The sequence below is a fragment of the Balaenoptera physalus genome, assembly GCF_965194825.1.
Source record: "Balaenoptera physalus genome assembly, chromosome: 4".
NCBI classification, from domain to species: Eukaryota; Metazoa; Chordata; class Mammalia; order Artiodactyla; family Balaenopteridae; genus Balaenoptera; species Balaenoptera physalus.
The window spans coordinates 78,673,807-78,688,225 of NC_138891.1; the positions used below are offsets into that span (position 1 = coordinate 78,673,807).

Here is a 14,419-nt window from a genome sequence, read left to right on the forward strand (position 1 = left end):
ATAGGGGTTTCCAAGTAGATGGCCACCATAGACCCTCGCCCTCCATTGGTAGAGGAAAGAGCATTGTGCTTAGAATCAAAAGACAGGGTGGGTACCCCCATGCTTCCACTCCCTTGCTTAGTGACCAGCAGCAGATCCATTCTTTTCTCTGGCCTCTGTTGCCACATCTGAAAGATGGGCATAATGGCCTCTGTCTCCCCACACCGAAGTGAGTGTCAAATGTGATATCTGAGAGCTATGTCTGAAGCATATGCATTCTTTGTGGGAGTACAGGGAGCAGTGGTCAGCCCCGGCTCTGGAGTCAGACTCAGGTGTAGGTCCCCGTTCTGCACTTACAGGGTGTGTGAACTTGGGCAAGTCCCTTCCATTTTTTTTAGCCTCAATTTCTGTAAGATGGGACTTGCCGTAGCATGTATCTCATGGAGAGTTGTCAGGATTAAGTGAGATAATACGTATAAAGCACTTAGCAAACATTAAGTGTGCAGTAAACTTCAATTATGATCACGCAACACACTTTTGAATGGATGGGTCAGCGCCCCACATTCCTGTCTTGTAATCCAGGACTGCTGCAATGGCTTATTGGCACAGAATTCAGAGCGTATTTCAATGAGCTTTATGTGCAGTGTTAAATAAATATTGGCTGGTTAAAAGTGAAAAAAAAAAAAAAAGTGGGAGAATACACCTAGAAGACCACTCAGGGTACTCATAGCAACAATGTGAGGAAATCAGTGAATATTCTATGACTGTTTGGGTAGATCAAGCCAGTTTAAAAATTGCTTCCACCTTTGTATATAATACTTTGGCTATAATACATAAGTCTGATCCATTTACATTCAACCACGGACCTTCCCAAGTCAACCCTTGAATGCTCAGCCTTAGGGAACATCTGTCCTTTTCCAGTTTCTAGGTGCATCCTCAGAGGTTCAGGGTGACTCTGCTTTCTCCAGAGCCCACAGAATTAGCTCCGATCTGACCCCAAAGTTTAAAGTCTCCTTTACAGTTTTTGAAGGATGAAAGTGCCCATAGGGGATAGTCCCTGATTTTCTGTCTTTTTTTCTAGTTTTGAGCAGCACTGTCTACTGCTTCCCCTCCCAACCACGTTTGGGTCAAACTCTGCCTCCTTCTTACTCCCATGGGAAAGTGGTATTTTCCCCTTGGTTTTAATTTTTAACCCCAGGCTTGTTGTGACTTCTTGGAGCCCTTGTTTTCCGATACTTTTATGCCTGTGTTTGCATCATTTGAGAAGACCCTGTCAAATCAGTTCTTGGATCATTTAAAATATTAACATATCTGAATGTCCTCATTACTCTGACATCCCTGAAATAATCCTTATGTCTCTAATAAAATTGGGGCGGATTTATAATACACATTAACCTTGGAGGGGGAATTTCCTCCTAAGCACTTTCACCATTCTTCCAAGTCTGGGGCAAGCTTGTTTCTGGGAAAGGCAGCGGGTTTGGAAAATCATGGGGTAGGAAAAAACCATAGGGATTGACGTAGAAAGAGAAGGAAACAGAAGTCGAAGTTAGCTCCAGTGGTGCGTGACCTTGCATGTTTGTTTCATTTCCTCAGTAAATATTTCTTGACAAAGAGATAATAAAGAATTGCAGCTAGGACTGCCAACTGAGCAGGAGCAAGTCTATAACTAAGGTCTTTAAGAATTTGAAGGTGTCCTCTGGTACTTATTGTGGCTGAAGTAGCAGGGACGTGGGAGCTGCCCTGATGCCTTTGACTGGATCTTAAGCCCTTTGAGGACAGAGATAGGTCTTGTTTGACCTTCCACAGAGTCTGATATAGTGCTGGACCCACAAAAGGTCTTTAGTGAACATTTGTTGCATTTAGTAAGCGTGAACATAACATTCACCTATCTTAATGGGGTAGATGCTTGGTGCTCATGAAAACTGAAATTCTTTTCTTGAGTAACATTTACCCTTAAAATATTGGCATTTCATCCTTACTTATTATTCAAGTTCATCTCACCTGTCCTTTCAAGATTCAGAAGTATGTGTTTCCAGCTTGTGAGGAATCCAGGCTGTGGAGTTATCCACCCAGTTAGGAGAGGACAGTAGAGCTTGGTGGTTAAGGGCACCAGCGTTGGGGCAGAGACATGAGTTTGCACCTACCTCTGTTACCTCTCTCTGTTCTAGCTTCCTCTAGTCTTAGTTTCCTCATCTGAAATGCAGCTAATAATCCTACCCACTGTATCAGGATTAAGTTTGATTGCAAGTAAGCAAAAGCCCAAAATATTAGTGACTTAAACAATAAAGAAGTTTATTTCCTCTCATGTATAAATTTGGAGGGAGACAGACCAGAACTAGTGTGGTGGGTCTGTTCCATTATGTCCTCAGGGACCCAAGTTCCTCCCAGCTCACCAAGAATGTCATCTCCTTCCTCATGGTCCAAGATGGCAGCCATCACATTTGCTTTCCAGATAACAGAGTTGAAGAAGAAAGGGGCAAAGAAGTTCCTAAACTGTTTTTTTAAAAGTTCCTGGGGGCTTCCCTAGTGGCGCAGTGGTTAAGAATCTGCCTGCCAATGCAGGGGACACGGGTTCGAGCCCTGGTCTGGGAAGATCCCACATGCCGTGCAGCGGCTGGGCCCGTGAGCTACGACTACTGAGCCTGCGCGTCTGGAGCCTGTGCTCCGCAATGGAAGAGGCCGCGACAGTGAGAGGCCCGCACACCGCGATGAAGAGTGGCCCCCGCTCGCCGGAACTGGAGAAAGCCCTCACACAGAAACGAAGAGCCAACACACCCAAAAATAAATAAATAAATAAATTTAATAAAAAAATAAAAAGTTCCTGGGAGCCATCATGTGACACTTCTGCTTATATTGTGTCCACCAGAACTGAGTCACATGTCCGTGTCCATCTGTAAATGAGGGTGGGAAATAGTGATTTTATTCTGGATGGCCATGTACATGACCAGAACTTCTATGATCATGAGAGAAGGGGAGAACAGACATTGGGAGATAGCCAGTTATCTCTACCTCACCCACTTAGAGTTGTTTTGGAAAGTAAATGAGGTGATGTATCCAAAATCCTTTCAAGGTACCTAGTAGGGCTCAATGAATGGTAAGTTCTGCCACCTTTATATTGTTTGGAGAAAGAAGAGAGTCTCAAAGGAAGGAATTGAGGCCTTTCTCTGAACTACGAGAGGCCCTCTTGGGATGTGGAAGTACAATGCTGGGGACTTGAAGCTACCATAGATCAGATCCCTCTCCTTTAACCACTGGCACCTTCGCCTCCCCTGTTGCAGGAGCAGATCTTGTGATTAATGAAGTGATGTGGTGGGACCATGGAGTGTATTACTGCACCATTGAGGCTCCAGGGGACACGTCAGGAGACCCAGATAAGGAAGTGAAGCTCATTGTCCTGCGTAAGTGCTCCTGGAGCTTTCTGTTTGGCCACCTCACTGTGACACTTTTACATACAGAAAAAAAAGGAAAACAGAAACAAGCAAGCCTAGGTTATTGTTGTCAGTAGCCAGCCTCTGAAGTTCCCTTAACAAAGATAAACATTTTTTTTTTTTTGCCTGTCTATTGCTCAGCCTTAACCTATAGGTCAAGAGCTGTGTTGATCAGACCTCTACAGTGTTACAACCTGAAGCACGCACCTGCATGTTTAGTTCAGTCGCTGCTCCGCTTCTCTCCTGCAGACTGGCTGACAGTGATCTTCATCATCCTGGGAGCCCTCCTCCTGCTCCTGCTGATTGGAGTGTGCTGGTGCCAGTGCTGTCCTCAGTACTGCTGCTGCTACCTCCGCTGCCCCTGCTGTCCCACCCGCTGCTGCTGCCCCGAGGAAGGTGAGAGGGGACGGACGAGCAGTGGGGTGGGGTGGTGCGGGAGCCTAGTGCCCCAGGCAGATCAATTTCCTATGCCCAGGTCAAAACCTTGGGTTCTTCCAGGTTCTCCTCCATGCCCTTCTCCCGTCAGAGGCTCAGAGGTCTTTGGCCGCAGCCCAGGGAATTATGCTCAGGGAAGCTGTGGAGCAAAGTGGGAGGACTTCTGCCTGTTCACCTCCTAGCCTGCCTAAGGCCGCGTTCAGATGTCTCTGCCTACATGTCAGCGGCCCTGATGTGCCTGTGCTGCAGTATTTGCTCCCAGCACTGACCTTGCTTGGACACGAGGTGGCTGGAGGGAGTGATTTGCATGGAGCCGTGAGAGAGAAGGCCACTTCTCAAAGATGACTTGAGAAGAACAGATGAGAAGAGAGAGGTGTTGGAGCAGGGGTTCTCAAACTTAAGAATCTCCTGGAGGCCTCCATCTCCAGAGTTTCTGATTTAATCGGTCTTGGGTGGCCCTGAGAATTTATATTTCTCAAAAGTTCACAGGTGATGCAATGCTGCCAGTCTGGGGGCCACACTTTGAGAGCCTCATTTTTAGACAAAGGAAAGAGGGGGCAGAGGAAGATCTTGCTCTAATGTGATCTTTCTTTGGGCTTAAGTTTGACCTTTTAAAACAGAATTGTGATATGCCGTAAAAAATTTGGTGAAGGCAAAAGAAAAAGAATTATTCTACAAAGATCTTTCCTTACTAAAGAGATGGAATCAACAGCTTTAAATGGAAGGAATTTTTGTGTTTTCAAAGGAAGATTTCCTTTTCCTGATGACATAAGTAAAGTATTGCATTGTAGAAAATTTGAAATGTAGGAAAATGAAAGGACTAATCTAAGCACCCAGATATAACCACTCTTATCATTTTGGTCCCTTTGAAAGGAAAACTTTCAAAAGAAAAAAATAAGAAATTGGCTCTTAAGACAGAAACAAAACCTAATCTACAAGGTCAAGAAGGTCAATGGTCTGAGTCTAGTTTCAGGCCTATGTTCTGAGGTTGCTGTCTTACAGGAAAAGAGAACTAACTTTTATTGGATGTCTGGTGTGTGTGGGCCCTTTGCATATATTTCCCTTTTGAATCCTCACAACCCTAGAAGGCAGGGATCATCATTATTTAACAATGAGGAGACTGAAGGTCAGCGGAGTCACGCCGCTGGTAAGTAGCAGAAGCAGTGCAGCGTTGCATTCGTGCTCATCTGATTTATGAGCGCCTGAATTTCCCGTGAGGAGAGGCTGCCACAACCTATCTGTGTAGATCACTATGGGATTGGCTGAGATACCAATGAACTCCTTCAAGAGAAGAAAAATAGCAGAGAACTCAATATTGGGCCATGGCGCTCCCTACCTTTCAGAGGCCTCTGGGAGACATGCCACGTAGAAGTCACTGCCACTGGAGCAGTAATATGCAGGCTGAGAGGAGAGAAACTCTCCCAAGATACTTTCTTGGAATCCCTAGGTCTGTGGGGTACTCAAAACAGTCAGGGCTAGGGACCCAGTCAGCCCAAGCGATAAATGTATCCACTGTCAGTAAGCTGATAAACAGGTTCTGGGAGAAAGTGGTTTCTCCTAAGTGGTTAGAGGTCATTTAGAAGAACTGGTAAAATAAAGAAATGTGGGCCACAAATAAAGATCCCTGAACTTGAGCAGATGAGATCACTTTCAAAGTGAGTCACCTGGGGAGTCTGTCCTGAGAAATTCGGTGATAAGAGGAGATTACATGGAGGGGGCAGGAGTTGTCAAGGAAACAACTTGGGTGGGGAAGAGGGTGTATGTGATCGTTGATTTTTTTTTAGAATAAGGTAACCCTAAGCATATTTGTAGACAGAGAACCAAGGCCAATAGAAAGAGAGTGAAGGGAAGCGTTGTGAAGTGAGGCGATGACTGAGAAGGGATGGAGCCAGTGGGAGAGACATCAGGCTTACAGTGAAAGGATCACCTTTAGAGAGAAAAGGAAAAGGAAACCTGCCCTCTGAAGAGAGAGGGGAAGTTGTTAACACCTGGAAGACGATTAAAGTGTAAGGGAAGGAGCTGAGGGGGCGAGCTCACGCCAGCCTGTCTCGATTTCAGCACATCAAAATTCTAGATGCAAAAGGCAGCTTCGAGAACGATGCCAGTGATTCTTGAGCTTCCGAGACCACAGCCCACCTCTCCAACCTGCTCCTACTTTCCAGTGAGAGTTAAAAGAGGACCAGAGAGGAGAAAAATGAAAATGACACCAAAGTTTAGTAATCCTTGGTAATTCACTTAGTACTAGTAAACAACCTACAGTAGAACTTAAAGATGGAAGTTATTGACGCTGAACCTTATTTTTTTTCCGTGGGAACTGGAGAGACAACTTCCATCCCTAGATTGCTTGTTGACCCTCCTCCCCACAGAACCCCTAGGTGCACCCTGCAGTGGGCTATAGGCCGCACGGAGAATCTCTGATCTATGCCACCCACCTCCCCATCCCCTCAGCTGAGGGAAGTGAGGCCTAGAGAGACTTTTCCACCATTACACACAGCTTGTTAGTGGTGAGCCCTGGACTAGACCTAGATCTCTTGATTCCATGTCCAGGGCTGGTTCCTCTTCCTCAACAAAGACATGTCATTAGCTGAAAGTTCATAGGGAGGGGAAGACATGAGAAGTTTAAACTGCTGCTCTGGAGGAGGGCAGCAGGGTCGCTAGATGAGTCAAGGAGATCTACGCACATTGGGAGAAGGGCTATATGAGGTCGGTTGCTTGACTGTGCAGCCAGCGCGGGCCCAGGAAGCATTGACTGGTGGTTCCCTAAAGCTGAAATGGCAAGAGTTCAAGGGGCGTGAGATTCTAGGATGCTCCTGAGGATGGCAGTGAAAGGACTGCCAGTCAAGTTGCTATACTGTGTATACTGCCAGTATATGTATGCAAAAAAGGAATGTGTGACCGTGGGTCAGAGAGGGGGAAGAACACACTGTAAGAGCAGAGAGGGGGTGGTAAGGAATAGTAAGAAGTTGGAGGTCCTCAGGGGCACCACGGGTGATGCACATAGAGGATGCTGGCTGCAGGTCTCTGCCGGAGGGGAGGTGTTGAGTGTTATTTCCGCCACAAAAGGGTCATCTTAAAGAACATGCCCTGGGTTTTCCTCAGAAATGAGGATGAATATGCTTTTGGTGGTTTAGTCTCCAAATGTGTACTTTTTTGTCTTCTATGAGATCGAAGGCGAAAGACGCGACTGATTTGAACAATTTATTGTAACAGTGAGAACCATGAGCTATTGACTGTCTGTCATGTATTAGGCATTTCATGTGCATTACCTCATTTAACTTCAACAACTTTGTGAAGTAGGTATTATTATCCCCAGCTCAGAGATGAGGAGATTGGGCTCAGACACTCTGGAAACTCACTCAAAATTACACAGCTAATACATGCTGGGATTCAAGTTGAAGTCCACGTGACCCTCAAAACCTGTGTTTAAGGAAACCTATCCCTGAGGACCATAATTCTCAGAATGTTGTTGAGAATCCACAATAGTCAACTCCAGTTTGACTCCCTGCATTAAAGTCAGAGAGCTTGTTGAAAACATGGATTTTCTTACCTTGTATTAGACTGAAGGTCAGTCTGGGAGCAGGATCCAGGAGTCTGTATATTTAACTAGCTCCTTAAAGGTGACCAAGGCAGACTTTACACCACTGAGGTTCAGAGATAACTTATTAGGAGTCTTGAAGCTTTGTTAATTTCTCCGTGTTTCTTATTCTATTGCCTGATTCCCCCATTAGGTGAGCAATAGAAACCCCTGATAGTCTAGACTTCCCCATGGAGCTGTTTCCAGGGACAGGAGGGCAAGAGAGAAGGTCAGAGGCTGTGTTTTTCCACTCCCAGCTCATCAGTTCCAGTGAATCAGGGAAGGGAGGGACCCTGGGAAAAAGTTTGTGGCAGCTGAGAAGGGAGCAGGTGGGTTAATCTTGGGAATATGTAAAAATTTGACAGGAAAGCTCGTGGAGGATCTGGGAGGGTCTCTAGGGAGTTATCTCTGCAGGGGGTCCCATTAATTAAAAAGTCATTTGGGGAGCAAGGAGTTAAGCCCAACTCTCCTTTTCCCTCCTATTGAATTGGAGGAGTTGAAGAAGGAAGTGGCCCAAAGGGGAAATGGTACCATCTGGAGGAAACCAAGATTCAGTCAGAGGGGCAGGGGGTGGGTAGGGTTGTTCCCAATGGAATCAGATGTCCCCAGGCCTTGGAAGCAGAGATTAGTCTGAAGTGGGTTTTGAATGGTGTGGTGCTGAGTGGAGAGAAATAAAGTGAGGCACTACCACTAAGGAAGGGGTTTTTTGTTTTTAGGTTGGTTTTTTTTTTGCTTTATCACATAAATAAAGGAGTCTGGGGACTCTGTGGTTTGGCAGAAAGAGTACAGGCTTGAGTGGCAGACAGATACCGGGTCACATGCTGCCTCTGCCAGTCATCAGCTGCGGGACATTGGGCTGGGAAGGTAACCTCTGTAAGCCTAACTTCCTCATCTGATTCTCATATTAAGAGATTTCTCTGAGGATTATGTAAAGTGACTGGCGCATATTAAGGAGGGCATTGTGTGTGCTGAAGATGCCACGTATAGGGAGCTGGGGGAGGCACCTGTTAGCAAGAGGGAGAGGAAAGTGCTGAGCAAGTGAACCTATCTTCAGAGGGTCTGAAGTGCTGTCCTTTGGCATGAAGATGTGGCAGCTGGGTGAGCTGCTCTAAGTTTGCATCTGATTTCCTCCATGATGGGCTGTGACTCACCATCAGGGCTGGGGCTCCAAACATTTTGGGGGGCTTGGCTGAAACCACTTCCTATTGTGCTGGAAGTTGGTTTCATACTAGAGCCATTGGGTAGCCTTCCAGATGGCCCTTTAGCTGCTGGCCTCAGCAAATCCCCCAACCTATGCAGCTGGGTCCAGAATGCCCGTCTTCTACCTCTTCCTACTGTGGTAAGAGGAAGCCTCTGGCAGAGCCCTGCTGCTTTAGGGGTGGCCACAGGGCTTGAGGAACCCAGGAGGAGGTGAGAGTGCCAGGCTGGCAGGCACTTCCTGCACTTAAGCACACAAGTACATTTCCTACATGCATGGATAGACAGGGAGCTTGGGAGACATGTGCCCTTGGTCACAATTACCTCAAAATAGAAATTCATGAACAAAAACAACTAGATGCGTTTGTTTTTAATTTGTACTTGCTGTGGGTTGTGTGCTTCAGACCAGCTGCACCTAAGGGACTGGAGAAACATTTCTATGGATCCCTTGTGCTGCTTTTTTCTATTATTTTCTTTGCCCTGAAAGGAAATGGTATTTCCCTTCTCCCTTCTCTGCCTCTACCCCACCCATTAGAGATTCCCCCTACTTAGGGAAAACCCCAATACTTAATAAAGTGAGGAGAAGAGTAGAAAGGATCCACTTCAACTTTTTTGCATTCTCTGCCTTCTTCCCCCTGGTTTTCTCCCACCCAGGGCTGGCATTACCAGCTAGAAACGTTCTTCAGTCCCTCTCCCTTTACCAGTAATTCTGCCCATTGACCTCAGCATCTGCGTCCTTCTCTTTTTCCACTCTGAGCAGGCAGTCCTCCCAAGCAGCCCCTGACTAATGCCTCCTCTAAGCCCTTTGCATCTGTACCTTCTATATTTGGCCTATGGCCCGAAATTTCATTGCCTGCTAATACCTATGTATCTACCTATACATTTTAGGTGACCTTGGAAATGGGCAGAACAATGAAATGTTTTCAAGACTAGGAAGTCAAGTTTTAAGATATATTTCCTAGTGTGCAGGAGTTGCAGTGTTGGCTAGGGAATTTATTCCCAGCTCCTTGCCAAAGGAATAGTTGATTCACTACTTCCCTTAACTCTTACTCCCATGCGAGAGAGGTCACAATAAACTTTGAAGAGAGAAAGTGGCCTCTTGGCAAGGCTGCTAGGTGGAGAGAAGTGAAGTGGGAGGTGTGGGCCTTGCCCTGGCTGAGGGTCTGCATTTCTCCTTTTCCCCCTGCAGCCCTGGCCCACCACCGCTACATGAAGCAGGCTCAGGCCCTAGGCCCTCAGATGATCGAAAAACCCCTGTACTGGGGGGCGGACAGGAGCTCCCAGTTTTCATCTTATCCAATGAACCCACTGCTGCAGCGAGGTAAACCTTGCCAGAGATTTGGGGTGGGAGAGGGTAAAGGGCAAGGGTAGGAGCATGGGCTGCATTGGGGCCTTCATGACCAATATGGTGGGCATCTTTACGACTGAGGATGGGAGGGGGTAGATGCAAGCTAATAAGGTGGCACTTTGGTGCCCTGATTCTGAGGAGCGTGTTTTGGACCAGCAGTTCTGCATGTTCTTTTCCTTATTTTCACTCAGATTTGTCCCTGCGATCCAGCCTCCCAGAGGTGCCAGTGACCCAGACCACCGCTCACCCTCCCATCACCAACGGTGTCCTAGAGTATTTGGAGAAAGAGCTGCGGAACCTCAACCCAGCCCAGCCCCTGCCGGCTGACCTCCAAGGCAGATCTGGCCATCCCCGCAGCATGCTGTCCTCCCTGGGCTCTGAGGTCGTGGAACGCAGAATCATCCACCTGCCCCCGCTGGTCAGAGACCTGCCGTCTTTGCGGAGGACCAGCAACTCCTCCCGCCAGCAGTGGCTCCCCCCGCCTCCCCCCGGACCCTGGGATCTGAGGGAGGGGAGGAGGCAACACCGCTACTCTGATTTCCAGCAGGAGCACCGGGACCCGGAGCCTCAGCGCTGGGCGTTGGAGCAAAGGGAGCTGGGCCGACTGCGGAGCGGAAGGCACCGCGGCTCCAGGCAGCGCGGGTCACCCACGCCCTGGTCAGACAGGGACAGCCTCAGCGACGGCCCCTCGTCCAGCGAGGCCCGCTGGCCGCCCAACCGCCCCCCTCTCCGGAGCCGCTACCCAGAGAGACCCCGCGGGCCCAGCCCCCGGGGCAGCGCCCGGGGCCACCAGAGGCGCCGGCACCGCAGCTACTCCCCTCCGCTGCCCTCCGGCCTCAGTTCCTGGAGCTCCGAGGAGGAGGAGGAGAAGGAGAGGCAGCCCCGGAACTGGGGGCCCCGCCGCCGCCGCCGCTCGCGCTCCCCAAACTGGCCTGAGGAGAAGCCACCCAGCTACCGCTCGCTGGATGTCACCCCAGGCAAGAATGGCAGGAAAAAAGGGAGTGTGCAGAGGCGCTCGGTGAGCCTGGGGCTTCCCGCTGAGGGTCGGGCGTGGGCAGAAAGGACCCTTCAGCCAGGCTGACACAGGCCACGTCCCCTGCCGCCGCGGAGGGTCCCTCATCTCTGTTTCGCCCCGCTGGCCCTCTGGGCGTGGTGAGACCCCTCTTGCAGAGCCGGAAGGGACCCGTGCGTGCCAAGAGCAGGGGAGGGACTCCGGGCGCGATGCTTCACAGTCCTCTGAGGCCAGTCGGGCCGGGTCCCCCCGTTTCACGGGTGAGGAGACGAAGCTCCAAATAATTAAGCGCCTTGTGAGTAGTGGAGCTAGAACTCCAGCACAGGCTTCCACCGGCTGAGGCTTTACTTCCTGTCATAGCTGCCTTGCTTTACTTAGCAACAATTTCCATACCCCAGATTAGAAGCGTGGGCCTGACAGGACACTTGTGCCACTTCTGGGTGCTGCAAGTCAGTGTGCAAGGGCCTGAGACCCACCCCCAACCCCTCCGGAAAGTATCGTTAAAGTGATTTAGGGAAACAAAAACAAAACAAAACAAAACCCCCCAAAAACCCTGATATCCCAAATACGGGTCAAAACTTTAGGACTCTGTGAACAGGCAAGGTGCCGATGGAAAGGGGCACAAAGAGGGATGCAGGCTTTTTACGCCTCCAAATATAGACCTTTTTTTCCCCTTTAAGATGTGACTTTAAAATATCATCTTGTAATTAATATACCCTAATGATAGTATTCCTTCTATGTTGTCACTTTGCAAAGTTATGCTGGCTGTTGCTCAGAAATATTCATGAACTGCCTCAGAACCAACCTACAGGCTACCCACAAAAATCTATTTCTCTATTCGACTAAAACCCTTTTTCTGTTTTGCTTCTGTTGAGATAAAGGGATATGTAGTAGGTTGTGAGGGAAGTTCCCAGAGTAGAGGGATATTAGAGGAATAAGAATTTTAATCTCTCACGCACTTTGAAGGATACAACTCTCATTTGGAAGTGCAAGTTCTGCTGTGAACTTGCTTTAAAACCGATCATCTGCGTAGTGTGTACAAAGAAACAGGCACCTTATGAGAGCCCCAGTGCTGGTCTTTCTAGGGAAGAACCTTGGTGAAAGAGTGATTTGTGAGGAAGGTAGCAAAAGCCCGCAGGCATTTCTGAAATAATCAATGGCAATTATATTCTCACAGATGTCCCACGAGAGAGGCAAAGACCAGTAATAATGAAACTTAGTAGTATCCTTACTAAGTGATACTGAGCTATGGACATTTAGGCAACATCTCATTTAATCCTTTCAACACCCTGTGAGGTTTGTACTATTATGTTCATTTTACGGTGGATACAACTCTTTCTTCCATGTTACCAGTGAGAAAATTACACCCTGAAAGAAAATACAGAATCAATCAGAGCCAGGACAACCACTGTTACTTTGGTCATATGATTACTAGACAGTCTCTTATCTTCATTTTAACAGAAAAATGTAATTTAAAAGTCAGCTTTCGGCTTCAAATCCAAACCCTATTTTCTTTTAAGTTAAACTTTTTCTTTATTTTCTTCTAAATTATATGGTTTCTTGCAAGTGAGAGAAGGGTAAAAGGAGCACCAGTTATGTTTTGGATACCAGAATAAGCCCTTTCCAAGCCTTATTTCATTTAATCCTTGTGATAGCCCTGTGAGGCTCAGTGAGGTTAAGTAACATGCTCAAGGTCACACAGCCAATAGGGAGTGAAGCCAGAATTTGAACAAAGCCCTCTGACTCAAGACTATGCCCTTTTCAATAACTCATGCTGCCTAATTAGAAGAAAATTATGTGGGGCAATGATGTTTTCTTGTGACTTTATTTCTTCCTTATCATCAAGATGTACACACCAATAATTCTATCACAAGCAAACCAAATTTTCGATTGTAAAGTTGCTTGTGAGAGGCAAAGTCGCTTAAGATAATTGTAAAGGCCTTTAGTGTTTTGGATTTCTCTGAGCTTATCTCCAAAATAGTTATCACTTTACTTTATCACATTGAACTGTCCACTCATACTCTGAGTGACCAGAGGCCCAAGACCAAAGCTTGATTTGGAAGGTTGATTCGTTTGAAGGGCACCGTGTTTTGTTTATTTTGTTTGTAACTTGAATTTTGAATGCTTTTAGTGGGCCCAAAATCTCTCTTCGCTCCTCTCCTTGGCGGGGCCGAATGCTTTCCACACACCTTCTAGCCTCTGAAGTCTTTGGAGCTTGCAGCTAACTTTAGAAGTTATAGTACAATTGGGCCACTAGGTGGTGATCTTTGATTATATATAACTTGAGTTTCTTAAATTGAGCTGATAAGATGTATCACTATTTTCTTAAATCAAGCTTTCAACAGTTACAGCTTTACCATAACTTTTTACAAAATACTTATTAAAAATACTTTATTGAATATTCAGAGTAATATGAATTAATCAAAAAATCTTTTGGCTCAAATGGAGTCTCTCTATAGAGTAATGTTTAACAAGTAGATACCAACAGGCAAGGCCTTGCATGTAAATGATCTCATGGGAACTGAACTAGGTAAGGAGTATTGTCTGCACAGTGCCCATGAGAAAAGGGAAGTTATGTTGAGGTATCTTCCATTTGACTCCAGAACCAGGACTCCAGCCAAGATCTCATTGCGTGTCTGGTGGTCTTTTCACTCCACCAATAGTCAACAGTCTCAGAAATATAAGAAGCAGTAATATCAAGCTTTAAACTCCAGGGGTTTCAGACTGAGTGGCCCCTGTGTTTGTCGTATCCTTCAACTCGATCATCTTTCTTTCTAGCCTTGCTCTGTCAGAAAGGGCTTCCCAAGGCATTGCTGATTTGTTCCAATCTTGGCCTGTACACACCTGTTCTAATGCAAGAGAAAGCTACTGCATTCTTTCCTCTCCAAGCTAAACTCAAACTTGCTGTAGAGAATCCAAGATTTTTTTCTTTTTTCTTGACTCTTTGATTTAATTAAAAAAATTTTAGATTATGGTAATTTCTTCTACTTTCAGTAAAATATCTGTTCTTTGATAATGTCTTTTCTTTAGAAAGCCCCGTACAACTTCCTTTGGCCCTATTTTGTTGCTTTCCTTTGTGTCAGAGAGCATTCATCCCACAGCATTTTTGTTCCAAGAAAAATTTTTTTTATTGATGTATAGTTGGTTTACAATGTTTCAGGTGTACAGCAAAGTGATTCAGTTTTATATATATATTCTTTTTCAGACTCTTTTCTGTTATAGATTATTACAAGATATTGAATATAGTTCCCTGTGCTATACAGGAGGTCCTTGTTGTTTATCTACTTTATATATAGTAGTGTGTATGTGTTAATCCCAAGTTCCTACTTTATCCCCCACCCCTTTCCCTTTGATAACCATAAGTTTGTTTTCTATGACTGTGGGTCTATTTCTGTTTTGTAAATAAGTCCATTTGTATCATTTTTTAATCTCACATATAAGTGATA

General features: G+C 46.4%; 1 protein-coding gene across 12 annotated transcripts in view; it reads left to right on the forward strand.

Annotated features, from left to right (window-relative positions):
• The window catches only part of ILDR1 (immunoglobulin like domain containing receptor 1), a 99,580-nt gene that overhangs the window by 20,730 nt on the left and 64,431 nt on the right, over positions 1-14,419 (forward strand). For 9 of the 12 annotated variants that reach the window (XR_014262877.1, XR_014262878.1, XR_014262879.1 and 6 more), the window contains exons 4-7: positions 3,258-3,377; positions 3,657-3,803; positions 9,803-9,934; positions 10,153-10,979. Coding sequence is in view for 5 of the 12 variants with exons in the window: in XM_082459416.1 (XP_082315542.1) it covers positions 3,258-3,377; positions 3,657-3,803; positions 9,803-9,934; positions 10,153-10,979 (1,226 nt within the window). In the remaining 7 variants the exon portion in view is untranslated. Of the gene's footprint in view, positions 1-3,257; positions 3,378-3,656; positions 3,804-9,802; positions 9,935-10,152; positions 11,703-14,419 lie in introns of those variants that run through there. The other 3 variants (XM_082459414.1, XM_082459415.1, XM_082459413.1) reach the window with 2 other exon arrangements.